General features: G+C 34.0%; 1 protein-coding gene and 1 long non-coding RNA gene across 4 annotated transcripts in view; both read right to left on the reverse strand.

Annotated features, from left to right (window-relative positions):
• The window catches only part of Lpp_2 (Lipoma-preferred partner homolog), a 63,539-nt gene extending 52,186 nt beyond the window's left edge, over window positions 1-11,353 (reverse strand). For 2 of the 3 annotated variants that reach the window (XM_054235351.1, XM_054235349.1), the window contains exons 1-2: window positions 11,193-11,353; window positions 7,321-7,628 (exon numbers count right to left, since the gene is read on the reverse strand). In XM_054235351.1, coding sequence (XP_054091326.1) covers window positions 7,321-7,611 — 291 coding nt within the window. In that variant the 5' untranslated portion in view covers window positions 7,612-7,628; window positions 11,193-11,353. Of the gene's footprint in view, window positions 1-7,320; window positions 7,629-10,967; window positions 11,075-11,192 lie in introns of all 3 variants that reach the window. The other variant, XM_054235350.1, reaches the window with a different exon arrangement.
• Window positions 11,354-11,939: 586 nt separating this feature from the next.
• On the reverse strand, window positions 11,940-12,908 carry LOC105219990 (uncharacterized). The gene is made up of 3 exons (XR_008472132.1): window positions 12,498-12,908; window positions 12,266-12,436; window positions 11,940-12,202 (listed from the first exon to the last, which is right to left on the reverse strand). It is a non-coding gene; the product is annotated as an uncharacterized LOC105219990 (long non-coding RNA).
• Between the last annotated feature and the right edge of the window lie 2,620 nt (window positions 12,909-15,528).

Raw genomic sequence — 15,528 nt, forward strand, 5'->3', positions numbered from 1 at the left:
CGAAGTTCAAAAACCTTTTCACATAATAACAAAACTATTTTAAAAAATGGTTGCAAATGAATTTAATATCCGTTATTCAATCGAAATTGTGTACAAGCCATAGACTCAGTAAGATTCATGCTTTATAACCATGGTATCTACATACAGTAGCGGACAGTGAAATCCGGACAACTAAAAAATCGTAGTTATTTCATATTATTTTAGCCAAATGTTTAAACTTTTTATTTTAAAACAATAATATATGTAGAATAATTGAGTATTAAGTGTAAACAAAGTCAGTGTTGTTGATTGCACTTATACTTCCATTTATTTTAATTAATTTTAGATATTTTATCATTTTGGTAGCTAACAATATAAACAGTGATATCTTTTTTGTTCTTTACGCTAAAGAAATATTTTTTTAGTATTATTTAAGGGGAACATTATTTGATACAAAAACATTATAATTAGTATTTTGTCGAACCTAATTTGTTTTTTATAACAGAATTTATCCGCTCTTCCATTGAATTTATCAGAATTTGTAATGTTCCTGCTGCGATACCGTTATACCACACATCTTCGAGAATTCTATGCAATTTTGCTAAAGTTTTTGGTCTCTTCTGTGATATCTGAGTCTTCATTATAAACAAAAAGTTCTCAATTTGATTGAAATCCGGACTAATACCTGAACACTATAAAGTCGAAACCCCGATTCTTTATAAATAATTCTTCACCTGAAAGAAAAATGAAAGGACAATTATAAAATTTGTAATTTAAATTATAGCAATAACCTCTAGATGAACAAAAAAATTCATACTTACAATTTTGGCACGCTGGCATGGCGCAGAGTCATCCTGAAAAATAAAGACATCCGCTTATGAAAAATGGTCCTCTATGAAGGGTACTAAATTCGTTTTAAGTGTCTCCTGGTACTTCAACCCGATGACAGTTCCATCTATTAGGACTAGTTGTGAAAGGCTATGGTAAAAAAAGCATCCCCAGACCATTAGGCGGCCTCCCTGCTTAACGATTCATTGAAGACATTCGTCCTTGAACTACTCACAAGTTCTCCGCCTTAAGTACGACATGCCGTCGCTACAAGAAGGGTTAAATTTTGATTCATACTAGAAGAGAACATTTCGCCAATCAAGATGACTCCAATTTTCATGATCTTTTGCCCATCGTATACGGTTTCGATGCATGTTTGAGGACCAAAGTCGTTTTTTGGCGGGCCGAAGAGCGTTCAAATCAACATCTTGAAGCCTTCAACGATCGGTTCTTGTGCAAATTTCTGCACCGACATCTTGAAATAACTTCACTTTAACATCCTCTGCAGTTTTGAAGCGATTCCTGAAGCAAATGCTTTCCGTCACTCGATTCTCCTTTGAATTTGTCTTCTTCTTTGATCCAGAGCCAGTTTTTTCTTAAGAGACCTGGTTCTATCGATTTTTTTTTTAAGAATTCTCCGACGGAGAACTTGCTGAAGCCAAATCTATTACTAATTTCATGAATTGTCAGTTTTTATTTTCCCAAAATCAAAATATTACTTTTTTGCATTTCGGACATTTTTTTTTTTGAAATTCGGCATATTAAATCTTTACCGAAGCACAAGCACAAAATAAATTATTAAACTCTTAAAAAAGTAACTAAAAGTTGCTTTAAAACGTGTACCGAACACGTGTTTATGTGAAAGAATAAGCCTTTCGGCAGTAAAATACACTGTTCGGTCACAATCGCCCGTTAAATACAAATCGAATTGTTGTCCGGATTTCACTGTCCGCTACTGTATATCAAAATAGTGTAGTGGGATGGTAAATTTAAAAACCATAAGTTTTACTACAGATGTACGTTTTAATTTTGTTTCTTTTTGAGTTCTTTAAAGTTTAAAAAATATTAATTCTTCTATTGACCCTATAAAATTAAATGATTCAAATTTGACTGAATCAATCATTCCTGGCGATAATAATATAAATTCAGGTTAAAATAAATCCACTTTTTTTAATCCATCTTTTTTTTTAAATGTGAGCAGATATGCACTGGTGTTGTGAATAGGGATGGCAACGATTAATCATTAGATTAAATTAATCGATTATTTTCATTCAATTTACGATTTAATTGCATCGAAACACCTTTTCAAATTACTCGACTATTACTCGAGTAATTGCAAAATAAGCGCAAACAGCATTTTGAAATTTAATACATTTTATGTTCATCTAAGTTAGCTACAGGGGTCGAAATTGCAAACGGTGTAAACATAGTTAAATTCTAATATGTCGAGGTAGTTTCATATCAACAAATGAATGTCTGGTAACACTGCATTTACAGTTAAGTCAAACGCATTTTACGTTAAGTTGTTTGAAGAGCAATGGCGCCAGTTAAAAGCGAAGTGAGGACATTTTTTTAACCCTTTAATGTCAGAATTAAAATGAGCGGAGCTAACATTTTTTTAGGACAGATATATATTAGTCTTAACTCAAATATGAAGTGATAAAAATTTCAAAGTCCTATGTATCCTGGTTCATTAGTTACAGGATGTTGCTTATAGGCACAAATTAGGTTATTATAAAAAAACTGAACACTTTTTTCGTGAAATTTTTTTTTAAATAACTCTCTTATCTTTACTTATTTATATAGTTCATTTTGTTTTAAAATAAAACAATTTTTTTATGTTTTTGAGCACTTTTTGTATAAACACTTCAGTATAACTTTTTCGCGAAACCGATTTTGACAATTCCACTCTGCGGAGAAGGCCTACTGAATGAATAAGTGCACAGCTCATTACAAAAAATGTAACTGTAAGCTTGCACAACACATAAGTCTACATAATTGAAAAAACCGCTGGTCAAAAATATTTAAATAACGAGAGTTAGAAGCCGATAAGTACAATGTTGCCTATAGGCAACATTTGGCATGAAAGGGCAATAACTACGTTAAATGTCAACTTTGCTGCAAAAATTTAAAATTTTCTAATAACATATCAAATATGTTGCAGCATTTAAAATTAAAGCATGCAACTGTAGCCTGGAAATTGGTGGTAAGTTGGAGCAATCGGTATTACATTTTAAATTTCTTCTAGTTATATATAAATATATGTGTACAAATTAGACTCTGCAATCTAGGAGTAAAAACAATGTTTCCCTAAGTGATGATGACACTGACACCATTTTGTGCACTCTAGTGCACAAACGAAGGAGGAAGGACAACGATTTTACATCTCCACAAGATGAATTGAGCTTTTATTTGAATTGTCAGGTATTAGAACTAAGTCGAAACACTATTTAGGCTTGGGAAGAAATGAAAACCGTTTACCCAAACTGTACGGACTTTCAAAAAAGTATTGTCATCTACTTGGTACCTCAGTAACAGCTGAGCGGCTTTTCTCAAAAGCAACTGCGACCGAAATACCCAATCGTTTGACAACAATACGTTTATCGAAATTGCTTTTTCTTCAAACTTGGTTGAACAGACTTCTAAATTTGCTTGACTTCAATGAATATATCAGAGAACTGCAAAAATCACTATTTTCTTGATTTACTCATACGCGACCTTTTTCATTCAACTCAACTCACTGAAAAAACAGAGTGATGAGTAAAAATCAACTCAATTTGCCGTACACATCATTCTTTGGATTTTGAGTCCTCGGTTCAAAATTTCTCACTCAATTCAACTCACTGAACAAAAGTCAGCGTTCAATAAAATGAGCCTGTGTTGACGAAAGCATCATTCGGTTCAATTTGAGTTGATCGATTATGAGTAAACAATTAGCGACAAGACGACACGATGTGAGCGTTACGACTGCATGTACCATAACAATTTATATGCAGTTTGTAGTTGTAGCTTGTCTTGTTCTTCTTCTCACATTTCATCTGTGCAGAAAAAGTGCCGCTTGCTGCGCGCATGAGTAAAATCATACGAGTTGATTTTTGCGAGTTGAGTGTTGTTCTTGTTCAAAACAATGATTGTTGAACCAAATGAGCAAGCGCCCGAAATCATTATATTGAACACGAGCCGAACAAACTCGGAGTGAAACAAAAAATCGCACACACACGAGTGAATTTAAAATCAACAACGAAAATGTGAGCTCAGGCAAGTTTGATCGGCTGATCCGAACAGTGTGATTATTCGGCTGTTAAGAGCGTACGAATGTTTTTCATTCAGCAAATGCCGTTCTCTGGAATATATATTCCTTTATGCTAAGACAAATGAATTTTTAATACGATTTTTTGATATTATTTCCGTTTTTCTTTTTGTGTATATACGAACACAATTTGAATGTCTGAAATAAGAATATAGTCTCCTATATTTTATTGGTTTTATTTTTACGCAAAGTTGCAAACATTGGAATTAATCGATTAATCGATTTTTTTACATTAATTGCAATTAATTGCAATTATTTTTTTATATCTTGCAATTAATCATTTGATTATTTAATCGATTAAAAAAAATTTTTTGCCATCCCTAGTTGTGAAATCCAAGACAGATTTGTTTAATTGTCAGTATGGAAAGCCAATTCTGATTTTCAATAGTGCCACAGAATCTGATTGGATTTTCATCTTTTCGAATGAATATAAGCAAAACCAATATTCGAATCAGCTGCACAACCTTTTGACACATTTTTTGGAATCTTATAAATTTTAATCACATAACTACTTCAAAATATTCATTAAACCCGAAGAATTAAATGAGAAATTATTTCAGCTTTTATTTTATTTGGAAATGAAATTAGAGCAAATGAGAAAAGGAAAACTTTAGGGAATACAGTAATTCGCTTTATGCTCAAGGGAAGTCAAAAGTTTCATTTATACTTATGTAAAAATGTACATAATTAAATGTACAAATATATTGTTTAACTTTTATGTATAAAGTTAGATATTTCCCTGATCTAATCTGAATTAAGTATTTTCATTTATTTTTGAACTTCTTGGAATATTTTGATTTTTTTCGTTAAATTCAGTAATTATGACATTTAGCGTTCGTATCTTTTATTTTAATAATAATTATAATTTTTCGACAACTATCAGATTCCACAACAACCCTGAAATTGTATTTTGCTAAGTTGATTATTTGCGTTAATAACACTCAAAAGAACGCCCCACAGAGAGAGGGGGTGCTTGTAGTTGCGTTTTTTATAAAGTCCAGTGTAAAGGCGACGTAATGGGAATATTAAAAACCAGATTTCGCTTCAATCGTCCTAGTGGCCTATACCAGTGCGACATTTTCAAAAAATCGATTTTTTTATTTTTTGCTTATTCGATAGTTTATACCAGGGACCGTAAATAATGATTATCGTTCCGATTTTTAAGTAAAAAAATCAATCACTTAGAATCGTCACACAAACAAAACGATAACGTCATTGTAATACTTTTTGGACGATCTATCCATTTCCACAATGATTTTTTAAATACAGATTTTTATAATTTTCTTCACAGTTAATGATTAATTTTGAGTAATTTGTAAAAAATCATAAATAATCATCATTTTTGAGCAGATAAATACAATTCATATATAATCATTATTTTTGAGCAAAAAAAATAAAAATTATAAATAACACTGGATCACAAATTTGAATTTGTTTTTTGTTCCACGGATGCCACTATCCAATTTGTATGTGGAATCGCTCGCTGTTTTCGAAAATCGAATAATTTTTTTTTATAGATACGTTTTTGAGACATTTGCAATTCACCGTTATTCGATAAAAAAAGGTGTCTTTATTCAATCATGTATATCTCACTGACCAGTTGAGCAATCTTACTGCAAATTATAGAAAATTAAAGTGAATGAAATTTCCTAAAAATATTGTTTACTCCATTTTACCATAGGCCTTATAATTTCTGAGAAATTGATTAATCTCTTCGAGTTTATAAATTTCTTTATGAAAAAATTAAAAAAAAAATAAACTTTGGCTACGGCTTGAAGGCCGTATTACTGCATAATGGCAACAAAAAGCCCTCGATCCCGATCGCGCATTCAGTAAACACGAAGGAAACATACGAGGTAATGGAGAAATTGTTAAAATTCATCAAATATGAAGAGCATGATTGGAAAATATGAGCCGATCTTAAAATCGTTGGAATGTTATGCCGCCTACAAAGTGGCTACACAACACACTGCTGCTTTCTCTGCAAATGGGATAGCCGAGCTCGTAAAGACCACTATTACATTAAGGATTGGCCGGAAAGAGTTGAATTTACAATTGGTGTGGATAATATCAAAAACGTCCCACTTGTAAAGAAGGAAAAAATCATTCTTCCGCCATTGCACATCAAGCTCGTCATTTTCTTTTTTCTCCAGGCGTAAATATGTCTTTAAAAATTCATTTTCTGCATTCCCATTTAAGTTTTTTTCCGGCAGATCTCGGAGATGAAAGTGACGAGCATGGCGAAAGGATTCACCAGCAAATGAAATTAATTGAGAATTGATACCAAGGTTTCTGGGACGTCGGTATCATGGGTGACTACTGTTGGTTTCTCATAAGAGAAACCGATCCTAAACTAAATAAACGACAAAACATTGTTGTAATATATATTACTAATATATAAATAAATGAGTTTATAAAAACTTAAAACGATACATTGACTTTGCGCGACTTGGATATATTTAAATGATCATGTACAACTTTCCTATTTATCCATGGATTTTGTTCGTTGGTAGCTTAATTTTTTATAAAGAAACAGGACTTCATATAAAATAAAAAAAATTTAAAAAATATCTTTTGTTTTAAAATTTTTTTCTTGCCAAAGTTTATTTTTTTAATTTTTTCATAAAAAAATTTAAAACTCGAAGTGATTAATCAATTTCTCAGAAATTATAAGGCCTATGGAAAAATGGAGTAGACAATATTTTTTTGGAAATTTCATTCACTTTAATTTTCTATAATTTGCAGTAAGCTTGCTCAACTGGTCAGTGAGATATACATGATTAAATGAAGACACCTTATTTTTTTTGGTCGAATTTATACGATTTTTATATTTTTTGCTCAAAATAAAACTCACTTTTGGATTACATGTTTGTTATTAAGTTTTTGGTACTATTTTTTCATGTCCTTTTAGAATGACATGAAAATATTGGAATGGCATCAAAATATCATAGACCAAATTTCATTGAAATTAGTCCAGTAGTTCCTGAGATATGGTTTTTGACTCATTTAGGCTGTGGCAAAATCATATCTTAAATTTGATCCTTCAGCTATGTTCTAAAAAGACATGAAAGAATAGTAATAGGACTCGACAGAATATTGAAATACATATTTCGAAAACTATGCACCAGTAACAATAAGTAACTTTTCAATACAGTTCTTTCGATTGAAATTTCATTTATAATGTCGTTGAGTTATATACATACCTCGGAGTAGTCTTGTTTCTTCTTATAAGGTTTTGGCGGTACAAGTGGTCCAACCTTCTTTAGACTATCCATACCACAAATAAGCGATTTATTATTCGTTTCTATTTCACTTATTGATTTATTTTGTATTTCTCTATCGTTATCATAGTTCACGTCGCTACTGCTCACGTCTTTTGTCCAAACAGCACTGCATCCACTTTCAGTTGAATTTTCCTTTAGTGTGGCATTCGAACTTGTAATTTCATATGCCCCATTCAGGCCGCGTTTTACAAACTGTTCGGGATGATCCATCAATTGTAGTTATAACGCTGTAACGAAAAAAAGCTGAATTAAGTAAGTAATGTCTACTTAACTTGTTTTTTACATGGTTTTTCCAACGATTGAAGAGAATCGATTTTAATCTAATTTTCATTCTAGATGCTGCCTGGTTAAAGATTAAAGAGTAATATTATGTTGTCATTCCGCTTTTTTATCTTTATTCAATGCTTTATAAAAATTGTTACAGTAATCGGATTTAGTACAAATATGCGCCGTTTCGTTTCGCTATGGACAGGAACAGGTGAAACAGGTGTTTGGTGACTAACTCCCATCTCCTGGGCGATGTCACGAGATGCCACATGCCGGTCTAACTCGATGTTTTCCATGATTTGATCGGTATTCGTCGTCAAAGGTCTTCCGCCGGCTGGCTTATCCATGGTGTCGTTTTCACCCACTCCCCCAAAACACTATTAAACTCACGGAACGTTTCTATTGCGGATCTGCCTTTAACGTAGGAAAACTTTAAAACAGCGCGAATTTCGGAGTTAGTGAACTCCATGTTTACACGCCTATAACTGTTGAAACTAATCATGCATATCGTCGTTTTGTAGGTTATGTCCTTTCAAAGATGTATAGTATTGTCAGATATAAGGTCTGTAGCGCTTTATACATAGCCGAAATTTAAAAGACAAAAAAGCGGATATTTGACAACCTAATACTTTGATTTTGCGATCTGACCATTATCGAAATTTGTAATAGAGGTGGTCCTCCATCGAAGAATTTCTAAAAATTTCTATAGAAGCAGTTCAAGGGAAAATTGGGTGATAGAACATATCATCTTGTGGGATCGCTTTAAAACTGAGAGTTATTAGAAGATTTCGATTAGCAGAAGAACTGTTCGCCGAAGTCTTCAAAAGGTTGTTTAAATGAAAGACTGCAACCAAACCTAGGAGGAGTATCTAAAACAAAAATAACTGGACGTGTACAGCGCTTAACTGCTCGAAAACTTGTCCAAAGTGCAAACATTTATTTTTTGGCTCTTACAAAGGAGTTCACTGCATCAAAGGAGGAGTGCATTTTTCAAGTTTCATGAAACTGTCATGCTACGATACGAATATGAAACAACATCTGCTATTAAACATTTGCGCCAAAGCTATGAGAGAGCTAAAACTAATCTACCGGATAATAAAGGCATTTATTAGTTACAACCAATGGGTAACACGATAACTAAATAAATAATATTTATTCCAAGAAAACGACAGGTATGAACGCTTCTCGAAACTAAAGAGTAAACAAAGTGTCGCACGAAATTTTGGCAATTTTGCGAGTGACCTTTCTAACAGATACAATAAAACAGTAGCTACTGATTGTCAGTCAGACATCTTTGGACCTTTTTTCTTGGTCTCTGGTGTGTGCAAGTGGTTCCCTTTTTTGTCGACGGTCAGGAAATATTACGGATTGTAACTCTCTCAGATAAACATACATAGGTAGTTAAAATTATTTACACATCCAACGTTTTTTTGTAAATTTCATACAAAAAGCTTTTGCTTGTTGTTTTAGTTGTCCCAGGGTAACAAAATACTATTTTGTTGTAAACATTGATCTATTCTTGAGCGACTGAAAAGTATTTAAACACATTTTGTTTGCGTCAGTATTTACACACCGCGTCTTAGCCTTTATTCTTGGATTTGGTTTAAGCAAGAGTAGTGATTGGCTTCTATTGCATTCATAACTAACTAACAAAGCCTTAAAATATAAAACTTAAATAAAATGCCGAAACCAAAGAAATTATGGATTATAACTAGATCGGAGACTGTTACTAAGTTAAAGACTAGTATTTCGGCTTTGGAGTTAGTTAAAATTTATAGAATTTAAAGGAATACTGTTTATAATGTCACTAAAATGAAGGAGGCGAACAATTGCAAGTATACTTAAAGAGAACTGGGCAGAAACCTGTGATAACTCAAACATAATGTAGAAGATTAGTAGGAACTGTCATACAAATTCCCACAATTAGTCCTCTTAATATTGCAGCACCATCGAATTAGCATAACGCATGAACAGTCAATGATGCTATACTGTTCAGGTTATTAAAAAGTTAACATAAATACCTGACGTTTTGCGAAAATTAGTCAATATTGCCGAAAATAAAAAAGCGATATGGCTGTCATTTGCCTTAAATTAGATCCTGGAGCCTGTCGTGGGCAGATAATGCTGAATTTCGGTTCTAGGGCTTGTTTAGTAAACGATTTATGCATTTACCACGTGAAAAGAAGAAATATGCAGTTTAGGCGCTAAATAGAGTCGGAGGTGACATTATGATTTTTTGGAGAATTTTCCTTACTTAAGTTCTGGAGATTTGGTACTAATTTAAGGACCCTAAATCATCCGGATATATCAGAATTCACATGACCATGCCATTGTAGTGGTTAGTCGGCCTTTTCCAACTATTGACAAAATTTTAGAACAGGAAATGCTCCATTTCATAAAGGATCGTTATTAACAAAATTTTTAAGTGAAGCAAATCAAGTTGACTTGCGCAGTGCCCCGACCTAAACTTTATTGAAAATATTTGGGGTTTCGTTAAATATCAGAGGACAATTGATATAATAACCGAAATTACCGATTTTTGGTCTAAATTAACAGTTAACTTAGCCCACAATTTTGTTGAATCCATTCGGACCATAAATCAGACTGTTATTGATGCCAAATGCGATGTAACCAATTATGCGATGTACCGCCATAGAATAAACATTAAAATTAAAAAATAAATAAATAATAAACACTTTTTAAAGGTAAAAGAATTTATATTTCGCACTGTTTACAAGACATTCGCACATGAATATCGGATTATAGCGGTTATTTTTTTTTTGAAACGCAACCGAAAGCCTCCAATGCCAAATGTAGATCTACGGGAAAGAACTTTCAATTTCCACCTCTTTGATAATCCCCGGTGTTGGCTCGGCTTAGGATTATTTTGGATAACCGCTATAATCCGATATTCATGTGAGAATATCTCGTAAACGGAGCGAGATATAAATTTTTTTATTCTCAAAAGGTGTTTATTTTGTGCTAATTAACCCCATTAACTAAAATCTCGCCAACCTAGTTTCACACAGAAAATGTCGCATAATTTCTCTTTAGTACAGTATATGCACTTTTCAAACAAATTGCCGAACTCACCAACCCTGTTTCATTATTACAATATTCTAATCAGGTTATTACTCCTTGTCTTATTGGCAATCGAGTAAAATTTCAGCTAAATTAAATTTAACATAAATTGAATTGGAGAAGTAACTAAGAACTACAACACATAATGTACCAAGACCAAAAAATGCACGCGACAACTTTTGTAATTATAGATAATTATTTTATTTAGGTGTTTTTACCGTTTAACATATGAAAAATATTTGTTATTATTGGCGAATCATTGATCGGTAAAATCAGATGGTGTTCATATCACAAGTTAGAAATAAGTAATCAGCGCACAGGAATTCTAAAATCAAATATTAGAAGTTAAAACTCTCTCTTTTTGTATTAAATTGTAGAAACATTGATTCACTTCACAAATTCAGAAAAATCAATTTTACAATTGCGTTATATTGAATCCATACCATTCGTTTGCAATAAAAACTCAATTAATACTCCAAAATTGTTTTCTACAACTCCAAAGCGTCAACTCGAAAAGCAAACATTATTGCCAACTAAATACCGGTTCACACGCGAATAAAAATGAAACGGCTATTCCTCGTATAAAAGAAGGGGAAAACGAGGAGAGTTGTTCGTATGTACCAACGTGCTTTGTGTTCTTAAACGTAACAACTCGAAATTGGTGAATAAGGGAAAAGTAAAGAAAATTGTGTATTAGGGTTAAAATTAGCGAATTATATACACTTTGTGCATGTAGACGGTTCCCTGTAAGACAGGTACCGGCGAATTCTTCGGTGATAAGCCACTTTCAATGAAAGTTTCTATGCGATTCTTAAGGGCGAATTGATAAAAGTACCCGAAACTATTGTGTACTTGTAATCGTTCATCCTTTTCTTGCACATTACATTCATCATTTAGCAATTTATATACCTCTTGCATAATTCTGTGAACGATCTTTGTACAATCACAGATGAAAGACCCAAAACTGCGAATCAAAACTACATGTGCACTTTCAGTACTGTTCTTGCTACTATTACCGATGAAAGACCCAAAACTGCGAAACAAAACTCCACGTGCACTTTCAGTACTGCGACCCACAAGAGCCCAGAAACTATACCCGCTATTTTCGGTTAGTTCTACCAAAATCCCAATTGAGAATTTAATAACAAAATCATTAATTATATTACATATTTATTGAAAATATTATGCCATTTAGGTGTTTATTATTATATTTATATTTATACATATATTATCGTACTACACTATATACATATGTATAAAGAATTGAATAATTGAACAATTTTTGCTATCGGACAAAGGCTGGAGGAAGAGTGGCAAATGTCAAATACCCCGTGCGGGCTGGAAGTGTAAGCTGCGCGCATTATGTGAAGACTCTTTTGGTTTTTTAGGAGTTTTTTAAGATCTGTTCTTTCATTAATTTCACTAGTAATAGATTCATCCGGGAGGAGGGTTTCTATAAGATATAAAGTAAATTTGAATTTTTATAAAGTTTGTAGTAAATATTGGTAATAATCACCTTATGTTTCAGGAATTCTAAATCTGACACGGCACCGTTCAAGTCTAAACATCCATGCTCTTGCTATAGTATTTCCATTGAACTAATTTCGGTGAATTTATGTCCTTATAAAGCGATACAATAACGTTATGATTCCTCAATACAAGGTGAAAATGAATCAAAAAAGTCCTCCTAATTAAACATACCAAAAGTTTTTAATTTTCCATAAACACAAACATTCAATTAAATTTACCCTTTAATTTCTGTGTTTTAGCTGCTAATGGCACGGCCAAGTGCCGGTAAGCCCAAAAATACTGAAACTGCTTTGACCTCTAGCTCATTAGCAAAACCCAGTTGACATACATACGTCGTGATAATAAACGGTTTCAAAAGCACCTAAACCATGTCGTTCTAACTATCGTGCTTGTGTTGACCAAAAGGTTTAATTGCACGCAAAAAAGTGACATTAAACTTAATATCTGGTGTGTAAATGACTTGTGTTCCATGTAGCAGCGTTTGCATCCATAGTTCTGGATTTGCTTGCACATATTCCATCGCTTCGAAAGTTCTACGTTGCTACAATAAGTGACACCAATAAGTTTGCGTACCTTTAACGCGCCATATGAAGTTTGAAATATCTGTGTGGAAAATTAATTAGAATTTTGGGCAAGATAATATTATTATATTCAACAATTTTTTACGAATTCAATGGTTTCGCCATTGATGTTGACCATTGTTGGCGTAGCTTCTATTGCGTGCCTCCAATTGACAGTGCAATGAAGTATTACTGTATCACCCTCTTCAATTCCATATTTTGGCTTTAGATAACTTTTGCTTTACGTTTTACTTATTTAAAAATGCGTGCTTCAATAATTTAAACTTTAATTAGGCTGCAGATCACTGAATTAAATAAAACACGCAAAATAATACTTCACAAGTAGCCATGATATAGCTTAAAACCAAGAATGATAGAAGACAAGATTACGACAGGCTGAAGCGTTCACGACAATGGGAATAGGCAACAGAAGAATTGTCAAATGGAAAACGGAAATGTGAAACATAGTGAACCAAATTGAATAATGTGCAGATAAAATATCACAATGAACGTAATTCTTAAAATCTTCATTTATAAAGTGATCCAATATAATAATGCATATTTATAATTAAAATGATATGTTTTGTTACAAAAAGGTCGACATTTTGCCAACTTTTTTGTTGGTTGGAAAAGTGAAAAACATTCTTTAGAGACGACTTTTTTGTACTATTGTTGGTTAATTCCGCCATTGCGGACTTCTTTTTCAGGTTAATACATTTTTCACTTAGAATTTTAAATAATAATTAAGCACTAGCCTTGACTTCAGCTCTTTGTTTTGGTTTTATTGTTTTGTACCACAGTGCAATTTTGTTTTGCTCGAGTGTTCGGGGTCGTGAAAGTTGTCACTCAACAGGAACTCAAAACCCAAAAAAGCTAACTGTAAACGCCTGTCGTAATCTTGTCTTCTATCATTCTTGCTCAAAACAAATTTGTTCAAACACGAGAACTTTGGTTGTTTCTTTCCATCATTCAGGGTGCTGTATGAGAGAAGAGTTGAGTTAAATGTTTATGCACATTTTACCCTTTGTTGCGTATGTGTGTATGTAGTGGTGTTATTTAAATTTCTTTGAATGTAGTGGAGTTTCAGTACCCATGACTTGCTGGGTTGTATCAAGTTTCGGTAGTTTGCATATTTTGCTGCTCTAAATATTTATGGGAGATGAAAACTGGTGTTTCAAGTAATAAAATGACATTTTGATGCGGCCAGTATCAGTCAGCAAAACTTTGCTGGAAATTATTGACAATCACAGTCAATACGCAGTTTCATTCGCAATTCTAGTGTCGAGTTTCAGAATAAATAATGAAAATAAATTAGAAAACCGCTAAAATAATTCAAACAAATTCACCGGGAATCTTTGGCTTTCATCGATTGGCTAAACGTTATAGAGAAGCCAAAAGAACGCACTATCCAGTAATTCGAACAGACAGGCAGCGCTTATGGTTGTTGTTGTTGTTGTTGTAGCGGTTATCTATCCGTGCCCGAGGAGAAGAGCATAAATCTAGTTGTCGTCGTAATCATCTAACGGGAGGCCCAGGAAACGTGCTGTTTCTACAGGGTTGGACAAAAGGGAAAGGGGTGTTAGGTGCGTAGGGTTCTTTGGGCATGCAAAGAGGTGGTTAGAATCATGCGGGGACTCGTTGCATGCGGGACATGTATTTTGTATGTCGGGCTTCAGACTGGATAAGTAGGAGTTTAACCTGCCACAGTCCTGTCGCACGAGCACTTCGTCTGCTATAGGTGGTGGTTTGGTTCTACGAAAACACCCAAGCAGAAACTGCTGGGTAAGCAGTTCGTAATGCTCCTTAATAGGTAGCATAATGGCCTCACTGTGAAGGTGTGTCAAGAGACATCCTGTTGCTGTTCGGAGTGCGGTGTTTTGCCACGTCTGTAGCTTCCTCTGCTGCGTGTCACTGCATCCAGACGACCATACCGGTGCTGCGTAATTTTCGACCGGTCGGCCGATAGCCTTGTAAGTGGCCAGCAACGTTTCTTTGTCCTTTCCCCAAGTGCTACCGGCTAACGACTTGAGGATTTTGTTGCGGCTCTGTTCTTTACTGACTATTGAAGTCGACTTTCAAATGTGACTCCAAAAACATGGGATTGTTTACTGTCGGAATTGGTGTGCCATCGACGTGAATGTTAAGACTTTGTCGGTACTCCTTCGTCCAATTGGTAAAAAGGGTCGCCGTGGATTAAGTGGGTGCGAGTGCCCGGCTCCTCGCAGAGAAGAAGCGAGAATGTTCGGGGAGATAGCTGTTCACAGTGCCCGACGTCATTATCGTACAATCATCTGCGTAGGAGGTAACAGAAACTCCCTCTGGTGGTTGAGGAAGTTTGGAGATATAGAAATTAAACAGTAACGGGGAGAGGACACCGCCCTGTGGAACCCCTTGTTTAATTTTCCTAAGTTTCGATGTTTTACCTGGAAATAAAGCAGATGATTGTCGACCGCTCAGGTAGTTCATAATCAAAATCCTCAGCCCCGGAGAAAGTGTTGTTTGTTCGATGTCTTCTAGTAGCGTTGTTAAGTTGACCGTCTCAAAAGCTTTTGACAGGTCCAACGCTACTAGGACGGTTCTTTTACAGGGTGGTTTTTGATTAAGACCATGAACTATCTGGGCGTTTATGACGCTAAGTGCTGTGGTGGTACTGTGCACTTTACGGAAACCATGTTGATGTTTAGCTAGG

The sequence above is a fragment of the Zeugodacus cucurbitae genome, chromosome X (genome assembly GCF_028554725.1).
Source record: "Zeugodacus cucurbitae isolate PBARC_wt_2022May chromosome X, idZeuCucr1.2, whole genome shotgun sequence".
Classification (NCBI taxonomy): Eukaryota; Metazoa; Arthropoda; class Insecta; order Diptera; family Tephritidae; genus Zeugodacus; species Zeugodacus cucurbitae.